This window comes from Oryzias latipes, chromosome 24 (genome assembly GCF_002234675.1).
Source record: "Oryzias latipes chromosome 24, ASM223467v1".
NCBI lineage: Eukaryota > Metazoa > Chordata > Actinopteri > Beloniformes > Adrianichthyidae > Oryzias > Oryzias latipes.
Genome location: NC_019882.2, coordinates 10771783 through 10797969, shown reverse-complemented (window position 1 = coordinate 10797969; position 26187 = coordinate 10771783). Strand labels below are relative to the sequence as shown.

The 26187-nt window shown below is 36.7% G+C and overlaps 1 protein-coding gene across 1 annotated transcript; it reads left to right on the top strand.

Moving 5' to 3' along the window:
- The first annotated feature begins 589 nt into the window (after positions 1-589).
- Positions 590-25828, top strand: LOC105357165 (adhesion G-protein coupled receptor F1-like). Its single transcript, XM_023953252.1, has 18 exons — positions 590-657; positions 10823-10925; positions 11012-11063; positions 11162-11302; positions 11390-11566; positions 13041-13279; positions 13385-13443; positions 15486-15607; positions 15697-15894; positions 18438-18641; positions 18776-18895; positions 18979-19160; positions 20326-20490; positions 20642-21994; positions 22098-22139; positions 23877-23927; positions 24013-24070; positions 24986-25828. Exons 2-18 carry the CDS (start codon positions 10824-10826, stop codon positions 25051-25053), a joined length of 3333 nt encoding a protein of 1110 aa, XP_023809020.1. The 5' UTR covers positions 590-657; position 10823; the 3' UTR covers positions 25054-25828.
- The last annotated feature ends 359 nt before the right edge of the window (positions 25829-26187 follow it).

Here is a 26187-nt window from a genome sequence, read left to right as displayed (position 1 = left end):
AGCTTCCTACAATGTCCATGCCTGTTTGTTTTTTTAAATGAGAAAACAAAAGAACAGAGTCTCTTTTGGCAATAACAGAATTGACCTGATCCAGATGGTTTGAAATCTACCTCTTCTGTGTAACTTTATCAGTGTCTCACATTGCTGACGGGGAATTTTGGTTCATTCCTTTGGTGCTTCTCTTCAATACACTTGTTGTGTAAATCAAAAGAAAATCGGTCTCAGTGGTTGAAAACTATATTAAGAGTTTATAATTAGTTTGATCGACTTTGACTTCAGTGTTATAAAAACAAATGTTCATAAGCACAATAAGCATTGGGTTTCAGGAATTCACATCAGTATCAACATATAACCCTTAGCTTAATTTCACAACGTTGCATTGCGGTGTGTCAAGTATTTTAGAGACAGAGAGAACCATAAGAAACATAACTTATGAACTATTATACCTTTCACTTACAAAATGACTAAACTTTGTGCTGACAGTTCATCAAAACTGTGTGCTAAAAAATAACTCATCACTAAACCTGCTGAACAAGTGTAAGTCTGAGAATGTATTTAAGGAGGCTGAACTAAGGCTCCTGAGCTCAGATGTGAGAAAAGTGCAAAGAACCATTCCAGCCATCCCAATGAACCTCTTCATAAATCAGAAAACAAAAGGTAAGGTCCATTTTTTAATCCATTTATAACTGGTTGTAACTGAATTGTAACTGATTTTTGTGTATATTGTACATTAAACCTAGTACATCCTAAAAACCACCTACAGACGCTCATTTTTTATTTTGTTGCTTAAAGAAAAGACGAAGAGGTGATTTGGTAGACTGTAAATTTGTGCAGAGGTCTGACATGAAGACCTATCTGATGCACAGTTTTATCTTGACATTCATTTACCTACCAAACATGTTGATTCCTTTTTGAAAGATGTAAAAATAGTAAAATTGAGAGATGATAACTGTTTAAGTCAGATCATTAGATTATATTATCTATAGAATCATGCGCATGTTGTTTAAAATCAATGATACAAAAGCATGTGTTAATGTGTGTTTACATCAGTTTAAATGTGTTAAACTTCTTGCAATCTCACTAACAGAAAATGCAAAGAAAAGTCAATCTGTTTTCATCTTGTTTAGGTGGTATTGTATTTGTTTTGCTGCAATGGTAAAATATTAAGCGGAGTTACTTGTTTTACTTGTCCATTCAGTTCAAGAAGTGCTTGTTACAAATGTATTTAGACGGCTGCCATTGCCTGCTTTTCTACAGATTTTGTTTTGTTAGATTCTATCTCCTTAGGGGAAAAATCTACAAAAAACAAAGTTGTAAACTGGTTCTTCTGTGATCAGTACGTTTCGTGACAAAACAACCATCTGTATTTATTATTCTTTAAACAAGGGGAACTCAAGCTTATACAAAATTTTTAAGAGCAGGTTTGTGCCCACAGGGAGATGCACCATAAGGTGAAAGTAGAGGTGTCAAAGGCCAAACAAGGGGCTAATGATGACTTGTATGCTAGGTTGGGTAGTAAATAGAGATAGACTGACCTATAGAGATTAGCAAGGCAGAGAGACTAAAACTGGAAGGACATGAGCAGGTTGGAGTTATTAAGGATAGAGAAGAGTGTCAGGTGATATGTGATAGAAGAGTTTTAGGGGAAAGGTTAACAAAACAGCTATGTTGTTTTACCTAGAAACAGAAGCACAGTGGAAAATACAGGAAGCAGAGCTGGAGAGGAAGAGGCTGAGGTTCACCTTGGAGCAGACCAGGATGGATAGGATCAGGAGTAAGTACATCTGAGGGGCAGCATATGTTAGAGGTTTGGGAGATAAAGTCAAAGAGGCCAGACTGAGATGGTTCGGACATGTCCAGAGGAGAAACAGAGAATATATTGGTAGAAGGATTCTGAGTCTAGAGCTGTCAGATAAAAGGTCTAGAAGACCAAAGAGGAGGTTTTTGGATGCAGAGACACAAAGGTTGCTGATGCATCTCAAAGCGAACACCTAAATAACATGTATGGGTAAGGAAGGGGGAAGTAGGTCAGACACAGGCACACAAGCAATTTTTCATTGTTTCAAACCCACCAAATTCTGCACACTTATCACTAACGGTGATATGCTCCTTGTATGCTCCTTACGTACATCCCGACGGTGAGAATTTAGCAAATTAGACGCAGTTTGTGTGGCCATCATACAGTCATTATCACCTTCATACCCAGTACCTGTAGCATTTGCACGTGGTCAGTCAGGCGCCAGTGCACACACACGTATAACGACTTGAGTGCAGCGGAAAGACAGCGTATAACACCATGTGCGTGCAACCTATAGAATCCTTACAATACTTCACAAAACACATATCACACACACAAAAATGGTACATTCCATTTTCATTAAGTCTCTTGAGGTGGCTGTACGAGACTTAAGATTTTAATTTTATTTTAAAACATTTGATCTTTACAGACTTCCAGGTCATTCTTCTTTCTAACGTGCTACAACTTCCATAGCCCCTCTGTTGAAAAAAAATCTTTAGAATCAATGTATACCACCGAAAAAGTACTATACATTTAAAGCAGATGAAGAGAAGTGAAACAGATTTACATCAGTTTTCATATCTGTTCAAGATGTTGTGTTCGTATTGTTTGTTAAAGATGTTGAAAAAAAACTTTTTGAGCTGCTCAGTGTTAATGCGGAATCAAATGTCTCGTGCTGTCATTGAACATGTTTCGTGCTCTACATGCCTTTAGTTCCAGATTATTGAAATATGTGTGTGTGAACTTTTGGCACATTGCGCAACTCCTGCTGACTTTACAGGTCTTGTAAAATGTTCCTTTGAAAAAGAATCACTGCTACAGAAGTGTAAGTTTGCACAGACAGCACGAACGACTGCTGATTTCAGTTGTTTTGATTAGAATACAGTTGTCAATGAAACATTTGAGAAATATCACACAGGAAAGGTTTATGATGTTACTTCTATTTGAATAATACCAAATCATTGCTGACAGTTAACAAAAACATCTCGTCTTCAAAGTTGTTAGCGTTATCATACTAGTAATGCACTTTTTTGCTTTCCGGCATATCCTTTTTACGACAGAGTTTTAAGGCCAGTTTACAAACAAAACTTTTTTCAATTATGACTTAAGTTGTAAATTTACAAGACAAAAAGTCATAACTGTTAAATTACAAGACTTTAAGTCTCACAAAAAAATTCTCGTAGAATTACGAGAAAAAAGTCATAGACTAACAAGGAAAAAACACCAAAGCTGTCTTTTTATCGGAGCCTAGCTTCGAGATGAAAGATGTGGAGCATTTTGGGAAGCTTTATTTCCAGATAGGTTTCAAAAACAAAAAAACTTTTTGGTGACTCAAAATCAGATTCATGTCAGAGTAGCCGGCTTTCCGGGGTTCAGTGTCAATAAAGCGGAGTTACATATGTACAATAAGGAGCGCAGAGACATGTTTGGGTGTACAGGACTCCAACTTTATTTCCTTTTAATTCACATTCCCAGAAGACCATCTGTCACCTTACGTCATTAGCCTGTCATGTGCTGAACACCAATACGGAAGGAAAACAATGTTACATTAAAGCTACAAGTAGCATTTAGCGGGCCCGAGCACGTGCCACCGCCTGGCACGAGCGACCGCCCCGTGAGCAACGCCCTGCTCGAGCCATTCTCGTCGTTTTTTCTTGTCCATTCTGGAGCTCCAAGCTAATGTTAATATGACAGCAGCCTGTGGGGGGGGGGGGGGGGGGGACTATAATCTGTTGCCTTAAAGGACAAAGACTTTTGCATATAGCATGAAAAGAATTCTTAAATCTAAGCCTCGTTTAGACCTGCTCATTTTCTCATCAAGTAGAAGAAGGTTTTTATCAGATTAAGAAACAAGCAATGATGATAATTGCTATCACTGTTCCTAAGAATGAGAACAATAGAACTCATTCAATTTCCACTACAATGTCTAGATGAGTGTCAGCTATGTCTGATAACTTGGCCAATTAGCTGGACCGGGATCTTACAACGTGCAGGTGGTTTAACGTCCAGTGTGATGAGTCTGTGGACGGCAACAGTACAGCATAGCTTTTGGTTTCCACAAGAGAAGAACTCCTGACACATCTGCCCTAACAGACAACTACAAGAGGAGTTGAAATGTATAACACGGTGAAGGAGTTTTTGTGCAGAAAAAGGTACAATTAGAAAAGCTGGTAGCCATACCTGCAGACGGGGCTCCTGCTATGATTGACCGACAAACAGGTTTCATCACTCACTGTAAAGCTGACCAAGACTTTCCAAAATGTCTGCATTACTGCTGCTTCTTTCACCAGTAGGCCTTATGTGCAGAAGTGATTGGCTCTGGACATATAATGACTCCTATTGTGAAAATCATAAAAAACCTCAGCTGCAAAGCAAAACAGAACAGGATTTTTAAGGTGCTATTGGTGGAGATATCTGCTGAATATGGTGAATATGAATATGGTGAATCTGAACTTGTATTCTTGACTGACATTACTGGAAAACTAAACCACTTGATCTGCGAGCTGCAAGACATTGGCAAAACTATTTTTTTTTGACCAGCCTGCCTGAGCCAGTGTTTTTCTTGTGGGGATCTTTTCTGCCAGGGCTTGCCAGCTTGGTCAGTGGATGTTGCTGCAGTTGTCTCCCTTGCTGGGACAGCTGGAGTTAAACACAGCAGCCTCACAGCTGTGAAGTGGACCCCGTTGCTGTCCCAGTCTGGATGGGCACTGTGGCGATGTTCCAATGGCCAGGCTGGCTCCTGGTATAAAGAGATTCCCAATTACCATTTCCTAACCGCAGAGCCAAGGATGTGTTTACATGTTTAGGTCAAAAATGTGATGAACAGCTTCATGTTGTCTATTGATGTAAGTTTAAACCTAAACATGTTTCCCTGTTACTAATCCAGTTGATGTGGTTCTCCATCTGTGTCTAGGTGATAGAAAAGCATTTTTTTATATTTAGAGCTCCAAGCAAACAAACAGTTGTCTATATAAGAGCTTTTACAATTGTGGACTTTTAGCAGGTCTCTGAATACATGTGACCAATGTATGGTGGATTTTCACAGACTTTGTGTAAAACTGAAGGTGACAGAGACTTTGGAGAAGTGGCTACATTGCTCTGGACTTCTTTGTTTCATCCACAGAAGAGTAAAATATGTGATTGATTTTGAAAAGCTGCTGAAAAATGTATCTTTTTAAAATTGCAATTTCTAATTTGGGTTTTACATTTTGTGTTCCATTTTTTGTGATTGTATTAGAAAGATTTGTTATTTATTTGGTGTTTAAAGGTGGTACATAATGTATATACATAATCTTCTTAGAGACATTTGCTATGTGTTGTGTTTGTTGTCGTTGTAGTTTAATTTCTTTGGATGTATTGAAAGGAAATGAAAAGAAGTTGCAGCATTGATTAAAAAAGCATAAAAGAGACATTTACTGTCTGATGTTACATCTGTAGGAGTGTACTGAGGCTGGGTTTTGTTTTGGAGCACATTCATATATTTTGTTTGTAAAAAAAAAAAAGATAAAATATAAAGTTAATTGTATTTTGGATGAATAAAAAAGCAATGATTAGTGCTAAGGATGTATAAAAGACAAACAAAACAAAGGAAATTGCTGTATTTTAGTGTTGAACTAGGCTTTCTAACTGTTCTACTTTCTGTCTGCCACTCCTGGCTAATTTACATGTGAGCACACAGCCGGGGGTTGGGGGGGGGGCTAACTCCACTCCTGCAGCAGGGGAGACTGATGAAAAGCTTGAGGATGTAAGATTGAATAAATAAAATCCTAGAGTTGACCAGTTCATTTTATAAATGTAAATATTTTTTATTTTGGTGCTGATAAACTAAACAGATGTTATGATAAAAATATTTGCTTGAGTCAAAATGTCCAAAAATTTGCTTTCAGCACAATAGGGTGATTAAGGTGGTTAAATGTTTCTCGTACGTATAGTGCTGCTTTTCAAACGTGGAGCTTTGTAAGACGCATCTAATTCTGAAATCTCAGCTTCCTGAGACAAACGGCTGATTTCCTATGAAGCTTGATTATATGATCATGCTTCATGATCATTTATGAACATATATAGCTCGTCCAAAATTGTCATATCCATGGGTTCAGAATGGAAGTTTCATCAAATCTATTTAATTTCAGTGAGATCAGACAAGGAATGTGAACGTGAGAGCAACATTTGTGCATGGCGAGATACCCAACTTCGCCACTCTGTCACGACCACACCCCCGCGTTGAAAGATTTGTTTTTCATCAGAGTAAACTTCAATGGTTTTTCAACAGGTGGACGTCATTTTGAGGTGTGTTTGCTCATCCTACTTGGAGCAGTGATGCTCCAAGTAAAACATGTCATTTCCTGTTGCCAACAGGTGGCGCTACACCTGTTTCGGATTTTTCCACTGCAGATGTGTTCAAAGTCAGACTACAATCATGCACAACAAATTTGGATCAGATTAGATTATTTATGGCTGAGTAATGGCCATTTTTCTTTTCATGGCGTGATTTCGAAACGACCTCAAATTTTGACGCGCCGCCACGGTCACAAACAACCGTAAAAACTTAAAAGCTTCGCAATTTAAGATCGGACATGTGTTTAGTTTACAAAACCAAAGTTTGGAGTCATTGTTCAAAAATCTCTAGGAGGAGTTCGTTCTAGAACGAGGCCTGCAAATGACCAAAATACAGCAAAAATGACATATTGACACCAATATAGCAGACTTCCTGTGCGACTGACAGCTTGGTCCCAAGAGACTTTTTTGTAGGTTTCTATCTGATGAACATGTCCTGTAAAAATCAAGCTTGTATGTTAAAGAACATGGCGGGGCTCTCAAAAACAAACATGGTAGGTGGCGCTATTGAGCCGTTTTTTGTTCACCCATGCAAGTGCTGTGTATCTAAGTTGGAGATATGTAAGAGGCCTCTCATTCTGAAATCTCAGCCTCGTGATACAAACGGCTGATTTTTTATGAATTTTTAATTATCTGACTGCAACGCAATCAACCACTTCCTGTTTGGTGGTGGCTTGCGCAGGCACCGTCAGGTGTACACCCATGAAACTTTAGACGATGAGAGAAGACCCTTATGAGTATCTCCTGTTGTAATTTTATGAATGTCGGACAAAGCACAGAGAAAAGATAGGTCAGAATGTGACATAAAATGTATTTGTCAATATCTAGGTGGCGCTATGGAGCTCGTCCAAGATTGTCATATCCATTGGTTCAGAATGGAAGCCTCATCACCTCTATTGAATTTCAGTGAGATTGGACAAGGAATGTGCACGTGAGAGCAACTTTTGTGTGCATGGCGAGACGCCCAACTTCGCCGCTCTGTCACGACCACACCCCCGCATTGAAAGTTATGGCTTTTTATCAGAGTAAACTTCAATGGCTTTTCAACAGGTGGACATCATTTTGAGGTGTGTCGGCTCATCCTACTTGGAGCAGTGATGCTCCAAGTAAAACATGTCATTTCCTTTTACCAGCAGGTGGCGCTACACTTGTTCTGGATTTTTCCACTTCTGATGTGTTCAGAGTCAGACTACAATCATGCATATCAATTTTGGATCAGATTGGATTTTGCATGGCTGAGTAATGGCCATTTTTCTTTTCATGGCGTGTTTTCAAAATGACCTCCATTTTCGACGCGCCGCCACGGTCACAAACATCCGTAAAAACTTAAAAGCTTCGCAATTTAACATCGGACATGTGTTTAGTTTACAAAACCAAAGTTTGGAGTCATTATTCACAAATCTCTAGGAGGAGTTCGTTCTAGAGCGAGGCCTGCAAATGTCCAAAATGGAGCAAAAATGACATATTGACCTCAATATATCAGACTTCCTGTGCGAGTGACAGGTGGGTCCTTTCAGACTTTTTTGTAGGTCTCCATCTGAAGAACATGCCCTGTAAAAATCAAGCTTGTACGTTAAAGCGTATGCGGGGCGTCGGGACAAAAGTCACTGTAGGTGGCGCTATCGAGCCGTTTTTCTGCGCCCATGCCAATCTCCTATAAAATACGAAATTTTTCGCGACTCCTGATGTGTGTGCCAAATTTGGTGAGTTTTGGGGTATGTTAAAGGCCTCAAAAAGGCGACTCTTCCGGTAGAATAATAATAATAATAATAATAATAATAATAATAATAAACATTCGAATTACAATAGGGTCCTTGCACTCCGTGCTCGGGCCCTAATAACCCCTCCTCCAAATGAAATGTCCTGTTGCAACATAAAACAGCAAAGATAATAATAATAATAATAATAATGATAAAAATTGGTACTTTATTTATCCCACAATGGGGAAATTCTTCTCCGCATTTGACCCATCCCCTGGGGGAGCGGTGAGCTGCAGCCTAACCGCACTCGGGAGGCAGTGGCGTTAAGGGTCTTGCCTAAGGACCTTCACTGGGTGATGTTAATTGCTCGCCATTGATATGGTAAGTGCCCCCAGTACCATTGTTTATCCCCCTCCGGGAATCGAACCCTGGGTTCCTGCGTGGTAGCCTTTGGTAGCCTCTCACCTTACCAACCGAACTACCCAGCTAAAAATAGTCTGTTATATTAGCATAGGAACGTTGAAAATGCCAAAAAGTGCGCATCCGCAGACGGAAGTGCCACACAGACTTAGAGATCTTGTCTTTGGTGGAGGAAGAAGAATTGAAGTGGACAGCAGCAGGGATACCGATGGCTTCATCAACGGGCTGCAGAGATCCTGCAAGCCACCAATCAATGACTAAAATATTAAGGAAATTGTAAAGCTGCTTAAACAAACATGATTAAGCTCATAATGAATCTCTGAAGCAGCCTGATCATATCAGAAACCGAAAGTATGGTTTATTTGAACAGTGTAGGCTAGAAAAAAAAAAGCAGGACCATGGACCATAGGACCAGATTTATGAAACACTGCAATAGAAAACAAAACACTTTTCTTATTTTTAATCAGCCTCAGTCAAACCTTCTCTATCTTTGGCCTTCACTGTAATTTTGGAGTGTTATCAGGCACACAAATGCCAGTTTAAAAACAAAGTGTATTTTTTTAATTACATTTTTTCCGGTTTCTCATTGTTCCAAGATGGCTGATGCTCCTCCAGAAGGAGTTTCTTGCAATCCAAAGTGGGACAATTGTAAACCAGCACACTGTTGACGTCAGGACACTGTTCAAATGCTTAGACTGTAGTTCAGAGAAAAGCATAATCTGTTAGAGAAAATTATCTCTGTATCAGCCTCTCAGTCTGCTTCTCATCAACGCCAATTGGCCGACGCAGAATCCAGGCTCTTCAAGAATCCATGAAATAAGTTGTGTTCCCCAAGTTCAATTTTAGATCCTACACTTAGTGCCCTTTGTATGTCAGATATAAAGCCATGGATGGCAGAGAAGTTCTTACAGCTCAACCAGTACAAAACTGAGGTTCTAATTATCAGTAATAAAGACAGAGATAATTTTAATTTAATTTTACTACTTACTAGTTGCAGAATTTTAAACACAACGCCCATTTTTAAAGAGCTGCACTGGCTCCCTGTGTATTTCCAGATTTGTTTTTAAATGTAAAGGGCTTCGAGCTGTGCATAGTTCAACCTTTTTGTTGTACAGTGATCCCTCGCTATAACACGGTTTACTTTTCACGGTTTCGCTACTTCACGGATTTGCATTGTGCATTTTGTTCTGCATTCTGATTGGCTAAAAAGCCACTCCGCTTCTTCTCTACCTGTGCGTCAATAACGTTGCAGTTTAATATGTACACGCACGTAAAACAACTTGGCAAGTTTACATTACGTACGTGCAAATTCAACAACTCCAACATAATCGATGGTGGCCTGTCGGTGAACAAGGATGTTTTTGTGAAGGAAAAAAAGGGCGACAACACCTGCCTATCACTATGTTCTTCTCCCGAACAAACACACCTGCACCGCGGGCTTCAAAAGAAGAAGACACTGCAGAGCTGACAGGATGCATCGGCTCAGTCTGAAGAGCAGTGAAATACACCTGAGTCACTATTTGTCCGACTGTACTTTGTATTTTTTTCATAATCATTTTACATTTTCTCCCGTTTAATCCAATTCTTCGGGTCGCGGTGGGCGGGGCTAATCTCCGCGATTTGAAGCCTTCTGTTCTCATTGATTGATTGATTAAAATTATTATTTGACAATACAGTACAGAAGTCATTTGTTGAAAAAAACATTTCTAAAGTACTTTTATTTGTGAAACAAATGCCTGAGCCTGTAAAATGGTTTGTTCTTTCTTTTCAATATATAATTGTATTCAGTATTTAATTGTATGATAATTGTAAAAAAAAAAAAAAAAAGGGTTTATACTTCACAGATTTTGTCTATCACAGGTTCTTTTTGGAACGTAATCCCCGTGAAAAACAAGGGTTTACTGTACATTCAGGAAAAAAATAATTCTTTGGTTATTTCACTCTTTATGCATTTCTTTTACTGGGTCAACTTTTAATGTGTACTTAAAAATGCGTTGTCTTTTCACAGAATAGCGAGAAAGTCTTTTCAGCCAGCATTACTGTTGTGGGTGCAGATTGCAGCGCAAAGAAGTTGACATTGGCGTTTATTTGTTACATCATTATACCACCTCACTTGGCAGGTTTGGAAATTCCTGTCATTAAATACAGTACATACCAGGCAATAGGCTTCATTCCACAAGGCTGAAGGGAAATTTACCTGAGACTTCCTTGTTCACAAAGACTGTGAATTAAGTTATGTAGTTAGGCTGCATGTCTTTGTGTGCTACCTGGATTTTTAACTGTGTGATATCATATATGAATCTTAATATTTTTTAATAATTCATCTATAATTGGATCTCTTTGCTCTTAGGATGACTTTAACAAAGGCAGCATGTTTTGCTGTGGTTCTTATGTTTTTATGCTACCAACTACAGAATCAGGACTACTGGCAGTCTGTAACGTCCTTCTTTGAGGTAAATATCTGAATTAAAATCTCAATATAGCATATTGTAGTGTTACAAAGGTTAACTGGCAAAATTTAGCTCATATGTTTTTTTAGGATCAGTTGAATTCAAACAAAGAGCGCCATAATGAAAGAGCAAGAAGAGAAGGTGAGTCCATTAACTCATAATCCTGAACTATTTTTACAGAAAAAAGAACTACCATAAACTGAGACGTAAACCCAGTCTTCTGTCTGTTTTACATACAGCCTCTGTAAAAGCCACAGAGTTTACATTTGAAATGACTATAGGCTACTCTGACATGAACACACTCCAAGAGTTCCTAAAAATTCTCAACCTAAGTTTAATTAACAGTTCAAGTGAAATAATCAGCAGTGAAACAACAACAGGTAAAACATGTTCATCCTTTTTAAGTTTTATTTATTTGTTGCTTTACTATTTTCACTGTTGATCCTGTGATGCTGTTTTGTCTGCAGAGTGTACATCTGATCTGACTCAGTACCAGTGCTCATGTCGGGAAAACTATGCCTGGTCCAATAACACGTGTATGACCTATGGAGCCTGTAATGGATCCTACACAGGAGACACATGTGGATGCATTAAAGGTCGCCCCAAATATAATGAATCCTGCCAGCTAAACCTCAGTACAACAGGTAGGCCAAGAGGCTTTCACAGAGCACATATATGAATGCATATGTTACATACATTTTTATTTCTACAGGTAAATGTATACCTCTAACTTAGGCCTGGGCGATAAATCGATCAAATGAATTAATTCGAATTTTTTGTTAAGGACGATTTCAAAAATAACTAAATCACACGGCGACATGCGACAATCGACACACGAAGCAGCTAGCGACAGCATGGCCACCGGTGACAGTGGGAAGTTTGTTCCCAAGAAAGAAATAAAATCATCTGTTGTTTGGAACTGGTCTGGGTTTACTGCCACAGACGTGGAGGAAGAGACACCCCCCCACGTTGCCTAAAGCCCATCGGAGTCAAAGGCTCTTACGCGCGCTCGCGTGGCACGCGCTCAGTCCTCTTAAACACGAACGCGCCCTGACACAGAAACACATACTCATTCTACTACGCCTGTATAGTTAGTTATTAGTTAGATAGTTGTTACTGTTATTTGTCAATACACAATACTGCGTTGACTCCTGCTGCTTAATCATCATCTCCGTGGAGAAGACGGGGTTTCTTAATTGAATTAAAACCTTAGAGCCCAGATCTGAGCTGTATTGTTAATCTTTTAGAAAATGGTGCTACTGTCAAGGTGAATGTTTGTCTCCTTTTAGTCTAGACTACAAAGTGGGACTTAAAACACAGCAGGGACTTTAAGTAAAGAAGTAACCTTTTTATTTTGGACAAGTGAAAACAAGTTTAGAATAACAAATTAGACAAAAACAAGACAAAAGTTATATAAAACAAGACACAATTATTTAAACACAAGTCCTAAAAGGGAGTAAGAAGAAAAGTCTTATACTTAACTTTGATTCCAAGAGCGTGTTCATTTATTTATTATTCATACCAGAAATGGGGGTTACATTTGTCTTGGGTTTGATTAAATAAAAGCAACATTTTCTTGAACTTGTCTGCCGTTTGTACTTATTGCTTTCCTTAAGGGTGGGGGGAAGAAAAAAAAAAATCGGGAATAAATCGGAAATCGAATTTAAAAAAATAAAGTCGGAGATTTTTAGGCCATATCGCTGAGCCCTTCTTTAACTGTAGTAAAAGTTTCAATAGTAGTATCAACAGTCATAAGCAAAGGTCACGGCTTTGTCACAACTGCCCTCATAGCTAGATACAGGCAGGCCAAAAATCGACAAACCTGTAATGGTAAAAGCATCCAGCTGCAAAATCTTCTTTTAAATGCAGGCAAAGTTTCTATTTTTTGGCAAAGTACTGTCTGACCACTGCCACACGAAATTGTCAGTTACTCCATCTGAATTATAACTCCATTGAATAATATTCATTTTGGCTGAACATCCTCTGACACACACTTAACTATGTAAATTCTGATTATTATAAATGTCATTTATCTTGAGTGACTGAATCCAAGCAGTTTTTCATGCGTAAAGCACCAATGTACGGTACTCTTTTGAACACTACAGATTTTTTTCATAGCACCACCAACACCACCAACAACAGCAATGACAGCAGCATCAACAACAACAATGACAGCAGCACCAACAACAGCAATGACAGCAGCACCAACAACAACAGCATTGACACCAGGATCAACAACAGCAAAGACAGCACCACCAACACCTCAAACTCAACAATTGACATTTACAATGGACTTAGAGTTTAAAGACTCCTTCAATGACAAAAATAGTCAGGAATACATAGATGTTTCTGGAGCTGTAAGTATGTTTTATTACATATCCCAGTCATTAGGTGCTTAACAGGTTTTATGACAAACCGTTACAATATGTGATTTTAAATATGACTTCAATTTCTTAAAACAGATTCGGCAAAAGTGTAAAGAACAGACTCCAACTTGTTCACTTACTGACCTTAAATTCAGGTAAGAGGTAAATCTTTTTGTGCTTATTTGAGAAACACACTTCTGTTCTTTTATTAACAATAAATCTCAAAACCATTTAAATCTTTCTGAATGTTCCAATAAAACATCCCAGAGGTTTTTATGGTTCATGAACCTCTTCCCCACTAATTTCTAAGAGCCACTGCTAAGCTGCTTCACTTTATATAGACTATCATTTAAAAATTCAAAGTAATGACATTTTTTTATTAGATCTTTGCTGGAAAAACTATTAACATATTTAAACGATATAAAAAACTTAAACGTTATCCTATTTATGATATTTCAAATAAAACTATTTTAAAAGATGAAACATGCAGAAAAGTAACTTCAAGTGCGGTACTGAGAAGGATGTGCTGGTGGGGATTTCAAAACATAAACATGAAATAAAAATTACTCCTCCAGATCATAAGACCCACCTAAAATTATTTCACCAAAACAATTTTTTTTTCAAAAATCGACAGGGCAGTTTATAGTGATGAACGTTATTTATGGATTTCTTTGTGCCATCTGACCTTAAATTAATTTTACTTGGTGCACGGACACTCATATGAAGTATTAATTGTAACAATATATTCAGAATAAAAGCCAAAAGATTGCTAACAAAATTTGTAGCTTTAAAATTTTGACTTTCTGAGAAACTGATGAAAACTTTAAATATTTGATTGTGAAAAGCCATCTGTGACCCAAAAATCTTTTTGTTTAGTTTTGAATATAACCTTTACCAATCTCATTTATATTGTGTCATCTCACACAATTGATTTCGAAAACATTCTCTCTAACCAAACTTTCATTTAGTCTTTTTTTTTTTCTTAACTTAAAGTGTAGTGTTATATATTTGCCACCACACCAGCCAATCACCAACGAGAGGGTTTGAGCTAATTTGTCTGGATTCCATCCAAGCAAGTGTCTTGCATAAGCTCGCCAATGCAAAAATGTATTTTGTAACCAAAAAAAGAGATTTTGAAGGCAGAAATTGGATTTTGACACATTTACTTTTTAAATGTGCAATTTAAAAACTTTTCAAATATAAATCTATTTAAAAACTGTGGCCTTTTGTTCTAATTTTAGTAGTACAAATATTACTGTAGACACTCAAAAATCTTTAAAAATCTTTTAGTATGACTGATCAACTACAAAGCTGCACCGCTTGATGGATTGTTGGAGAATTATGGGTATTGTAGTCAGGAGGCTTGCAGAGTGACACGCCCAGTGAGTTGTTTGGCATGATGAAGTAAAAAGTGAGAGTATTTTTTTTGTATTAAATATGTATCAACTAAAAAATGTTGACAGACAGTTTGACTTATCTGTTGTGCTGCTAGTTATTGCAGATGCAAGTTCACTTGAAAACCAACACAGTTTGCCAGAAATTGCTAAAAATCAAAACTTCCCATCAACCTTCACTGACTAATCGCCTGCCTATTGGCCCTTCTAGGAATTTCTTAAAGTAGTTATGTCACAATTTGTTTCCCTTAACGTGCCCTATAATCTGGTATGGTTAATGTATGAAAAAGGCACTTCAATCTCTGTTCACTGTTTTTGCATGTGTAGTTCAAAAATGCTGTGTAAGAAGAAATGTTACAGTTAGACTGCAGTTGGTAAAGCATGTCCAGAAAAGACATTAAATAAAAGAAAAGTTTAAAATTTAGATTTACACATGACCTATTTTGATGACAGCACAATGATATTATTTAAAAAAGGGGGTGTCAAATAATGAACCAGATTTCTGCCAAAATTTAATTCAACAATTTGAAAATTGATGATTTATGTAACATTAATATAGTCATATATCCATAAGATGTTCATTCATTTCAATGTATAGAAGAAAACAAAATTCAGGATCTATTTTTCATATATTTTCTTGTCATTGGTAAACTCAAAATCAAATTCCGATAATGCAAATGTATAATTCTGATAAATAGTTGTTTCTTATTTACACAATTAGGGGGTTATTCTCGAGTCAAAATAGCAAAGTAGGATATTTCTTTGTGGCTTCATTTTATTGGAGATTTTGTTTTGTGTCTCAGCTCTGGAAGCACCATTGCAGACTACACCATCAGTGCTCCACAAATTACAACTACACTGGTGTCAGCTGTTAAAGCTGGGGTGTTTAGTGATCTGACTGCAAAATACCCTGTGATTTTTGACAGTAAGTGACTACGAAAATTTTACCAGCTCAACTTCATGTCTTTACACATAAGTTTGATAAATAATGACACTGTTGTTTGTTTTATATAGGTGATGAATTAATAACTATTGAAGTATTTGTTCTAAAGTCAGTGACTGTGTACTGTACTGTACCAACTCAGTTAAATTTTGGTCCTAAATTGGACCAAGAGTGGAAACTAAATGGCAGCATTATATCCAGTTTAACATACAGTACTACCAGTACTCCAGAACTGTTGACTGTACCTGGATTCTCTCAACCTGGCAATGGTAAGAAATCAAAACACTTAAACTCATCAACTTCACTTTGTCTTTCTATTCTGTTTTTACTTGACATCAGTGAAGCATCTGACATGGTTAATTACTAGTTCAGTTTTAAAAATGAGTTTTTTATGCACTATATTGTATAAGTGAGTAATACATGGGTGTTCGAATTCTTTCAGCATGCAAGCTACTTTTGAGATGACAAGATCCAAAATGTGTGTGTGTATATATATATATATATATATATATATATATATATATATATATATATATATATATAAAATAAAGTGAGTAGGTGAATAAGACAATTACTTTGAATTATATTGATAAATTATTATGAAAATGTAGGATTACTGCATAATAAAAAGATGATGCCTTCAACAGCTTGTTGAATTGGCTCAGCGTGTCAAAATGTCAAATTTGAAACAAGCATATACTATTGAAAGGATCAACCAGGTATCATGAGGAGCTAGAACGTGCGGGATTCAGGTTTTCCAATGGTGGGCGAGCACTGACTGCAAATACTCTATATACGGTCTATGGCAGCGGGTTTTGCTAGGCTGTGTGACAGAGCGCACAAAGCTCAGGCCCCTAGTCTGTAGGCAGGGCTAGTGAAGCACATGCTTCTACAGTAGAAAACACTAGTGCCTACGTGGGCTCAGCTCCTTGGTCAGAAGCAGGCTGCACGGCAGGGTCACATGGGGCATTCCTGTCTCGCTTCCTACTGAGAAGGCACGCAGGTCAGCCCAGGCCTCAAGTAGCCCTCCACTGGGACCCAGCATGGAGCGGGGCTGACAGAGAATGGAAGGCAGAATGTGCACATAGTGTAGTCAAATATGCATGTGCTGTTTTAGAGAATGTTGGATTGGCTGTTGTGCATTTCAATCAAGTGACATACTTCATGATGAGGATGATTAATTACTGACGGATTTAATAAAATAAACATATGCTAAAATCCAGTGTTGGTCCTTAAGCAAGACCCTTTGGGTTGCTGCCTACCTGGGTCTCCCTGTGCCTTAAATATACAGGGTGGTGTCAGGAAGGGCATCCAGCCTAAAAATCTCTAGCAAACCACCTGTGCAATGTAGTGAAAGCTGATTCACTGTGGCTATCCCTGACAGTATAAGCTATAGGTGAACAACAAAATTATCATAACATGTAATGATCACCCCTGGGGGGTATTCCAGGAAGCATGTTTAAACTAGCCTGACTTTAAGCCTGAACTCTGGCTGAAATCCGCCTGAACTTGCTTACTCGGGGTATGTCGGTTCCAAAAGACCGAATATGAGTTGGAGTAATTACGATCGACTTGGTAACCCTGGGTTAATGGACGTGCACAGCAGGTAAATAAAGACATTCTCAATGGATCGCCGATTTCTGTAGTCACCATGGAAACGCGTGGTGAAAAAAAAAAAAGAAAACGCTGTACTTCAGTGAGACGGAGTCTGAGATTTTAATGACGGCGTATGAAGATTACACGTCCATCAAAAAAGTAACACGGCTGCATCATCAGTAAAAGAAAGAGTTTCTGCGTGTAGAAAAAGAGCAGACAAAGTAAACGCACGAGTTTCTGATCTTGTTTCCATTTTCCTTGTGACGTGTATATATATATATTTTTTTTTATTAATCTTTCAGAACTTTTTTATTAGTAAAGTGCTAAATAAATTAAGTTAAATGATTAAATGATTAAGATATAATCTGATATATGTAAATCACCACTAATTTTTGATGATAATAACCTTTTGTTTCAGTAACTGTTGAATGTATGCCTCACTGGGGAAACTTTTTTATTTCAGAAGATTTTTATTAATCTATTAGAACTTGTTATTTATTTAAATATTTATCCTTGATGTTCATCTTTATATTTGGGCTGCACGGTGTTGCAGTGGTTAGCACTCTTGCCTCACAACAGGAAGGCCCCTGCTTTAAGTCCCGGCTGGGGAACCTGAAAACACAACATCAATGTGGGACTTTTCTTTGTGGAGTTTGCATCTTCTCCCCGTGTATGCGTGGGTTTTCTCCGGGATCTCCGGCTTCCTCCCACCATCCAAAAACATGCTTCATAGGTTAATTGGCAACTCAAAGTGTCCCTAAGTGTGAGTGTGAGAGTGAATGGGTGCGTGATTGAGGACATTCTACCCTGCGACAGACTGGCGACCTGTTCAGGTTGTCCCCTGCCTTCGACCACAAGTGGCCGGGATAGGCTCCGGCAGCCCCGTGACCCCGAAAGGGAAACACGGAAAAGAAAATGAAAAAAAACAGAATGTTCATCTTTATAATGTACTTTTATATTTCATTTTTTTTCTATCTCTACTGATTCAATGATTTTCATGAAAAACAGATTATTGTTAATTACTTTTATTTTTAATGTTTCCTTTTTTTATTGTGTTTTTTTTTTTTTTTTTGCATTTGGGTAATGTAAAGCACTTTATGTTGTATATGTTGAGTAAAGTGCTAAATAAATTAAGTTAAATGATTAAATGATTAAGATATAATCTGATATATGTAAATCACCACTAATTTTTGATGATAATAACCTTTTGTTTCAGTAAGTGTTGAATGTAGGCCTCACTGGGGAAACAAAATTTTCCGTAAGAGAGGAGTCATTGTGGTAAAAGAGACTCCACGGATTAAAGTGAGCCCAGTCCAAAGATTATTAAAATGTGGAGACAGTCTGACACTCGAGTGTTCTGTTCAAGATCCTTACAAAGTTGAATTTGTGGGATTAAACTCTCCTCCTGTTCCTGCTAAAGGTAAATTTATAAAATGGGCTTTTTTGCCTAAAATACTCAAACATTAATTTATATTATGCTGTAATATGATATTTTCTATGGATTTTGTCTAATATAAGTAATGAAATGTAATTTTGTGCTGCACTCAATTTCAGAGATTACATACCCATATCAAGTTCCTGTCAGCTGTGAAAACACCCCAAAACAAGTTATCTGCGAGAGTGTTTCAGAGTCGGGTTTTTCAGCAGCAATCAATCTGGAAATTACAACAAAGCGTAAGAAAAAAGCAATATAATTCAATTCAAAATTTCTTGTAATTTTTATAAATGTAAAATGACTTCAATTATATTTTTTTCAGAATTTGATTGTGTACGTGACTCCAAATTTGGTGATGGATACTTTGGGTTTATTGCAAAAGCAGCCTGTGATCCAGGCAAAGTGGGAGAAATAACAGCAGAGTGCATGGCAGATGGAAAATTTGGAAATGTCCAAGAAAATTGTGTCCTCAAAGCAGTTCAAGATCTGCTTGATCAGTCTGGGGTAAGCCATATAAACACACCTTTTTTTTCTTGAATCTTTTATATTTACACCTGTTTTATTCCAAGTACATTTTGAATTTGCTGTTTTAAATAGTTGTTTTGGAATGTCTTAAAGAAGCTAAAAAATTGGTTGTTAACAAGAAAGCCTCAAAGTTTAACCATACCTAACTAATAAAGCGATGAGATGAAAATGGCATTTGCTCATGACAATAAAATGTTCATGTGAAGTAATGAACACTTACCAGCTGCTTTATTTGATTCATCTGATTATGGAGGTGCAAAGTAAAATAAGGGCAGCAAGTGCATGCATGGGATTTGGTCCTTTTCAAAAAAATGGATTTCAATTTTAAAAATTAAAAATAAAGTACTAATAGAAAAATAACTACTTAACTTTGTGTCTTGTGTAGGTGAAGGCGAGATGACATGAGATTGGGAAAAAACAAAGCATACAAAACAAATATTTTGGCATTGTGCTGCAGGCATAATCAACATAAATCAAGTTTAAATACAGATTTTTACCATACTGTTACACCCAAAATATTGTGAAAAGGAAATGATACAGAATATAAAGAAGGCAATTCTAATCAGAAAATATTACATCTCACATAAAATGTATTTTAGCACTATAAGTCACTCTGAAGTACAAGTCATACCAACCAAAAAGTGCATAATAAAGAAGAAAACAAAATCCTACATATCTATTGCATTTTTCGGAAAAACCTAATAAAATAAAAATTAATAAAATAAAGGACCAAAAACATACGTTTAATCTTGAAAGGCAAATAATGACAGAATATATATCAACAATAGGCTGAATATTTGGAGATTTCACTCCCGTAATACATTAATGCTTATTTAACTATATGAAACACATGAGCAAATGAAAATGTGTCTGGGAAATAATCGCAACATAAGAACAATTATTCAGATAACTATAGCATACATCTGCAGCAACTGTGTGATGCCATCATCTCAATATGAACCAAACTCTCTGAGCAATGTTTCAGGTACCTTCTTAAACCTATGCCACCAAGAATTAAGACAGTTCTGAAGGCAAAATGTTGACCAACCTGGTCCTAGCAAAGGTGTACCAAATAAACCGGCCAGTGAGTGTTTATTTCAATAAATGAAAAGTGCATCCCTTAATGTTGTTTTTATTGTTTTAGGGATTAAACAATGATAACTTGCCAATATTCTTGGACAAACTAAAAGGAGTAGCTGTCAACTCCTCAAAGGAAATAACTGATTCAGCTGCCACCATTGGTGCCATTGTTAAAATATTGGGAAATGTAGCTTCTAAACAACTATCTTTCAACAAACCTTTAATGGAGGTAGGTGTGTAACTATGCCGTGGGTTACAGATTCTAAACAAGCCGTGCTTTACAATGTATTTTATTGTTCTACATTATTAATATTTTAATTTTGTATAGACTATATAATTAAAATATATTCTGTTTTTATTTCTTCTGTTTTTGGTTTTAGAATGTCCTGTTAACCACAGACGTTCTCACCAGCGATGAAGCAAAGAAATCGTGGCAAATTCTGAACAAGAATGACTCCAAAAACCTTAACACCAGCAACCAAATTATTTCCAGAAGTAGTTCATTGTTGCTAGAATCTCTCGAAAATATAAGCAAAGTAGTTCAAGGAGACCGTTTCAGCATTGTCACGCCTTTGATTCTTTTCAACAAAACCTCTTTCAGTAATAATTTCAATGGTGACTTTAATTCCTCTGTGGTGGTGGACATACAAGTAACTGGAGCAACTAATTTAACTGTGATAACATTTTCTTCTTTGGATAATGTCCTCCTTCCACGATACTTGAATATTAATGATTCAAGTAATACCATCAATGGCAAGATTGCACTCATTCAGAGCAGTAGTAGAGTCAGCAATATTTCTCTGACATTTGACGTATTCAACGATACACTAAAGAATCCAATATGTGTTTTTTGGAACTTCAGTCTTTTTAATGGACTTGGAGGATGGGATGATGAGGGATGCTTCTTTGTAAGTGATGAAAATGGTACTGTCAGCTGCAGCTGCAACCATCTCACCTCATTTTCTGTCCTCATGTCACCTTTTGTTCCAAAAGATCCTGCTCTAGACTATATAACTTATGCTGGAGTCACCATTTCCATGGTTTCCTTGATTATTTGTCTAATCATTGAAGCTATTGTTTGGAAGGAAATAAGAAAGAACGGCACTTCTCTCCTGCGGCATGTTTGCATTGTAAACATTGCCTTGTCTCTCTTGATTGCAAACATTTGGTTTATCATCATGGCAGCAACTGTAGAAAGTGGTGGTGATAATGGCCCAATCTGCACTGCAGTTACCTTCTTCAACCACTTTTTCTACCTTGCAATGTTCTTCTGGATGTTGGACTCAGCTTTGTTGTTGCTCTTCCGCACAATAAATGTGTTTGGTAGTGGTTTATCAGACATGGCTTTGTTGGGTATTGGATTCGCTCTGGGATACGGCGCACCTCTCATCATTGCATCAATAACAATTGCTTCCACTGCTGGACCAAAAAAATACATCCAGGGCTGCTGGTTGAACTGGGATGATTCCAAAGCTCTGCTGGCATTTGTAATTCCTGTACTGGTCATTATCCTAACTAACTTTATCATCCTAATTGTGGTGCTGCACAAAATTTTTAGAAGCAGAGCACAATCTGCACAATCTGGGGATAAAAACATTCTATTCATTATTGCAAGGAGTGTTGCTGTGCTCACGCCAATGTTTGGACTAACTTGGGGTTTGGGAATTGGACTTTTGGTGGACCCAAAAAATAAAGGAATTCACTACTCGTTTGCATTCTTCAATTCATTGCAGGTAAAAATGTAGAGGTTTTTGGTACTGATATTAGTATTGTTTACACTTAAATATATATTTTTATTAAGGATGCCTAAATACTTTTTTCTGTTTGTCTTACTAGGGTTTTTTCATTTTGGTGTTTGGAACTCTATTGGACAAAAAGGTAGGTGTTCCAAATCATGTTAACTCTTGAATATTTATGTGATTAACTTGATGTACAATATGAATGACAGAGTTAATGAGTGTTGAGTTGACCTGCAGCACGATCAAACAAAATTTTAATATGTCAGCATTTCATAAACTTTCTGATGTCATTAAGCGTTCCCATGAAATTTTACAACCAACTGCTAAGTTATTAAAGTTTAGGATGTGGTGTATAAATAATAAATCCATTAATTGATTGATCGATTGATAGAACTGAAACAAAAATAATATTTCCAGGATATATCAAAAAGCGTGAATCCACTGTGTATGCAAATTTATTTACAGCATCTTTATAACATTTGGAAGTCCTTCACTGCATCTTATAAAGTGCAGGCTTGGGGCATGGACAAAGAAACTTAAGGGCTTCAACTTAAGGCCTGTTCACACCGGGACGAATTTCGCCGGTGATTTTCGCCGACGTTTAACGCCTCGTGACTAAACAAAGGGCACCAATGAGAGTGTGCACCGAGGCGAAAAAACGCCACGCGCCAAAGCGTCAAAAAAAAAAACGCCTCGGGTTCGTTTTTTTTTTCTATTCGACCAATGAGAATGGCGCTTTTGCACACGTGTCTGGAGCTTCTGAAGTTACAGTAAAACACAACTTGGGGGCGCTCAAACACAAAACTGCCTTGCTGAGCACACATACCAGCGAAGAAGTTAGACGCCAAGTAGCGTCTACACTGCCGCGAAGAAATAATGACGGACATTCTTAAACATCCCCTTACCAAGTACCAGTTGGAGCTACTGGTGCTTGAAATATTCATGTTTTCTTTGTTTGATTCTGACAAGCGTGTAAATACTTGCTCTCTTCTTCTGAGTGAAAAGCGACTTTAAGAAGCGTAAAGTTGCGCAGCGCCACCTTGTTTACAGGAGTATTTCTGTTTACATTAAGCGCCATCTAATGTCAGGGAATGAAATTGCATGTTCGCTCGGCTCATCGTCAGCGAAAATCACCTGGGTGTGAACACAAAAAACGTGGCGAAAAACGCCTGGCGAATATTCGTCCCGGTGTGTACGGGCCTTTAGTAGTAATGTATAGTTGCCATGCAATGACTCCGCAGGCCCTTATGCACAACACACATTTTATGCAATTCAAATCCAAAATAGTCCATAAAGTCTTTTTGTACCATAGTTACTCGGTTTTTATTTTGCTGTTACTAAAATAGCAATGTTGCATATTTAAAATACATGCAGACGTCAATATATATATATATATAAATACCTTTGACCTAAAACATCTCCCAGTCATTGAAAATCACCATCTGCATTAGCATATTTATTTTGAAACAGCTGTTATTGTTAGACATTGTATGCTTTATGACTCCACAAGTGTTATAGAGCAAGGCTGTAAGGGTCGTCAGTCAGTTTTTATTCAGTCTTATTTTTTTATTCAGTGTCTTGGAGTCAGAAACTGTGAAAATTTGGTGCCAGCTTTGTGAACATTTTGCAAACTATGAAACTGGACTTAAACAAACTTTAAGCAAAATGAATACAGAACTATAATTTAAATTATTCAACACGTTTATTTTCTTAAAAATTATTACAGAATGTTCTTTTTTGCAATGAATGTTCTTGCTAAACTGATATTTAAATCTCAGAGCATAACATTTCTCATGATCAAATTATGATTAATTACTATATTTTTATATTTCCAGTTTTAACTGCCATTTATTAATTTTTATTATATACTTTTTAGGTTCGGTCAGATTTAGTTAAGACATCAAGAAGCATCTTTAGTGGAACAACAGTAAGAACACACTTTCTTTTATTTATTTATTTCTTTATTTTGGTAGTTTACTAATTGTTTAATGTCTCTCATTTTTGCCTTGTAGAGTACCAGTAATGGAACATCCATCAGTGGAAGGTTCAGGAACTGGAGAGCTAGAAGAGGTTTGTCAGATGTAAAAAATTTAAGATTGAACACATTGTTTTTTAATCATATTTGTTAGTAAAGTTCTCCAGAATTTTTAAATCAAGACACTTCTGTCAAAAGGTTCAACAAAAGTCGAAGCCCATTGCGACGACTGTTGTTGTGAATTTGGGCTATATAAATAAAATTTAAATCTAAATTTAAATTGAAAAGTCATGAATACAGTTAAAATGAAAAAAAAAAGTTGCAAGGGGAAGTCTGCATGTTTTAATGAAAATTAAAAGAAACACTGCTTTCATTTTCTGCTGTGTTCCATATGGAACCATTTATTGCTCACATGTTTTCTGAGATTTTATAATGTTCATTTTGTGATCTTCACAGGTTGTGTTGCACTTCAAACCAATCCAGTGTTACACTAATAACTGACATATGGTCTCCTCCCAACACACTACTTGCTAAGAGCCAAAGTGTGTTTCATCTTATAAATTTGATTATTGGGTTTCTGTGATTGCTGTTTAGTTCAAAACTGGACAGAAAAACACATGATTTAAAATGACTGGTCCCAACTTTCCTATAAATAAGCCAAAAAGGGAACGTTTGATGTCGCACTTTAAATTTTCAAACAGAATGACAAAGAAGTCTACCTGCTCTGTTGCCAAAGTAGAGTGCCTGCAGGGAACTGGGACCAACATGACGATCCAGAGGCAGTTTGTCAAAACACAGACAAAATCCTAAGATTTTGAAATTCTGCAACTATTCGAATTTTTGTAGATTGCATTTGATAAACAAAGAACTTCCTATTTAAAAAAAAAACCTGTCTCTTGGCAATCTGATTTATCTATATTTATCTATGAACAGAAAGTAATTACAATTGTATCTAAAATTGTTGCTAAATATGTTTGTTTTGTCTCTGACAGAATGTCTTTTTGTTGCAGGTGCTATAACTGGCTACCATATTTCTTCCGGTGGCTCCAATAATCCTCAGTCATTTAGCAACACTTGAGTAAAAGTGAACAGATTTGTTTAATGTGAAGATATTCAACAGCAAAACCAAGCTCCAAGGAAAACTGCTCATGTGACATTATTTGTACAGTGCTACTTTGCATAGTGAATGGAATTTGGTCCGGAGGCCCACAAGATAACAACTTGCTGGATGTTCAGTTTTTTAGTTTGATTTTGATTATTTTAAATTTGTCTTGATTGATTGATTTTTTTATTTGTGAGGCTCATTGGCACGCAGAGCGGCGTCCCTTATGAGGATTGTTTGTTTTGTACAGCGTTTGTTATGTGAGGTACCACTCTGCATTATTGTATTTGTGTATTTTCTTCAACCACTCCAGACAAACAATGTTGTTGTTTTTTCTTATGGGGACATAAGAGGTAACATCATTGTCATCTTTTTGTTTTGGCAACAAGAAATACATATTTAGAAATGTGTACATTTATTTTTACTTAGACTTTTTTTTTTCTTTCCATATATTCATCATCTCTTCTTGGAAATAACTACTTTTACTGTGAAAAGTTTAAAATAAGAATGAGTTTGCATTGACATTGTAAAAATTTCTATTTTTTTTTCCTGTTTCTTTTACATCAGTATTACTTCAGCAGCACTTATTTCCACTTCTTATTTTTAAGTACAATTCTTTCTACTTTTTTTGTTTTTCTGTGCAATAACTACAAGTTTTTTCTGTATCCTAACTGCATTATATTTGATTCAGTGATTGAGTAGTACATTGATGTTTTTTTTACAAAGACAATAAACCTCTTCTCCAACAAGACTGTTGTGCAGCTTACAGTCAGAAGTGATCAGGGGACAACTGTGAAACCTAAAATGCTGTTTGGGTATTTGGAAGTCAAAAATCCCAAAAGAATAATATATAACAACAAAACCAATTGAAAGGAATAATCCAATCATTTGAAAAACCTATGATTTTTCTTCCTGATGTAAATAGTTGATTCTCTTCTGATACAAAAATAGGAAAAAAGACCAGATTCACCTTTACTTTGATCGGTAGTTTGTGATTTGTTTCAATCCTACTGGTCTTATAAATTTTATTAAAACTTTAAAAAAAGTCACCTAAAAAAATTAAACCATTCTATGAGTTGCTGCTTATGAGCGAAGGTGTTTCTTTTGCAA

Bases quoted from the DNA above. Each gene is read 5' to 3' on its own strand.
- LOC105357165 (XM_023953252.1), top strand. From the start codon at position 10,824: ATGACTTTAACAAAGGCAGCATGTTTTGCTGTGGTTCTTATGTTTTTA. The intron at 11,303-11,389 runs GTAAAACATGTT...TTTTGTCTGCAG, and splicing joins CAGCAGTGAAACAACAACAG to AGTGTACATCTGATCTGACT. The intron at 23,928-24,012 runs GTAAGAACACAC...TTTGCCTTGTAG, and splicing joins GCATCTTTAGTGGAACAACA to AGTACCAGTAATGGAACATC.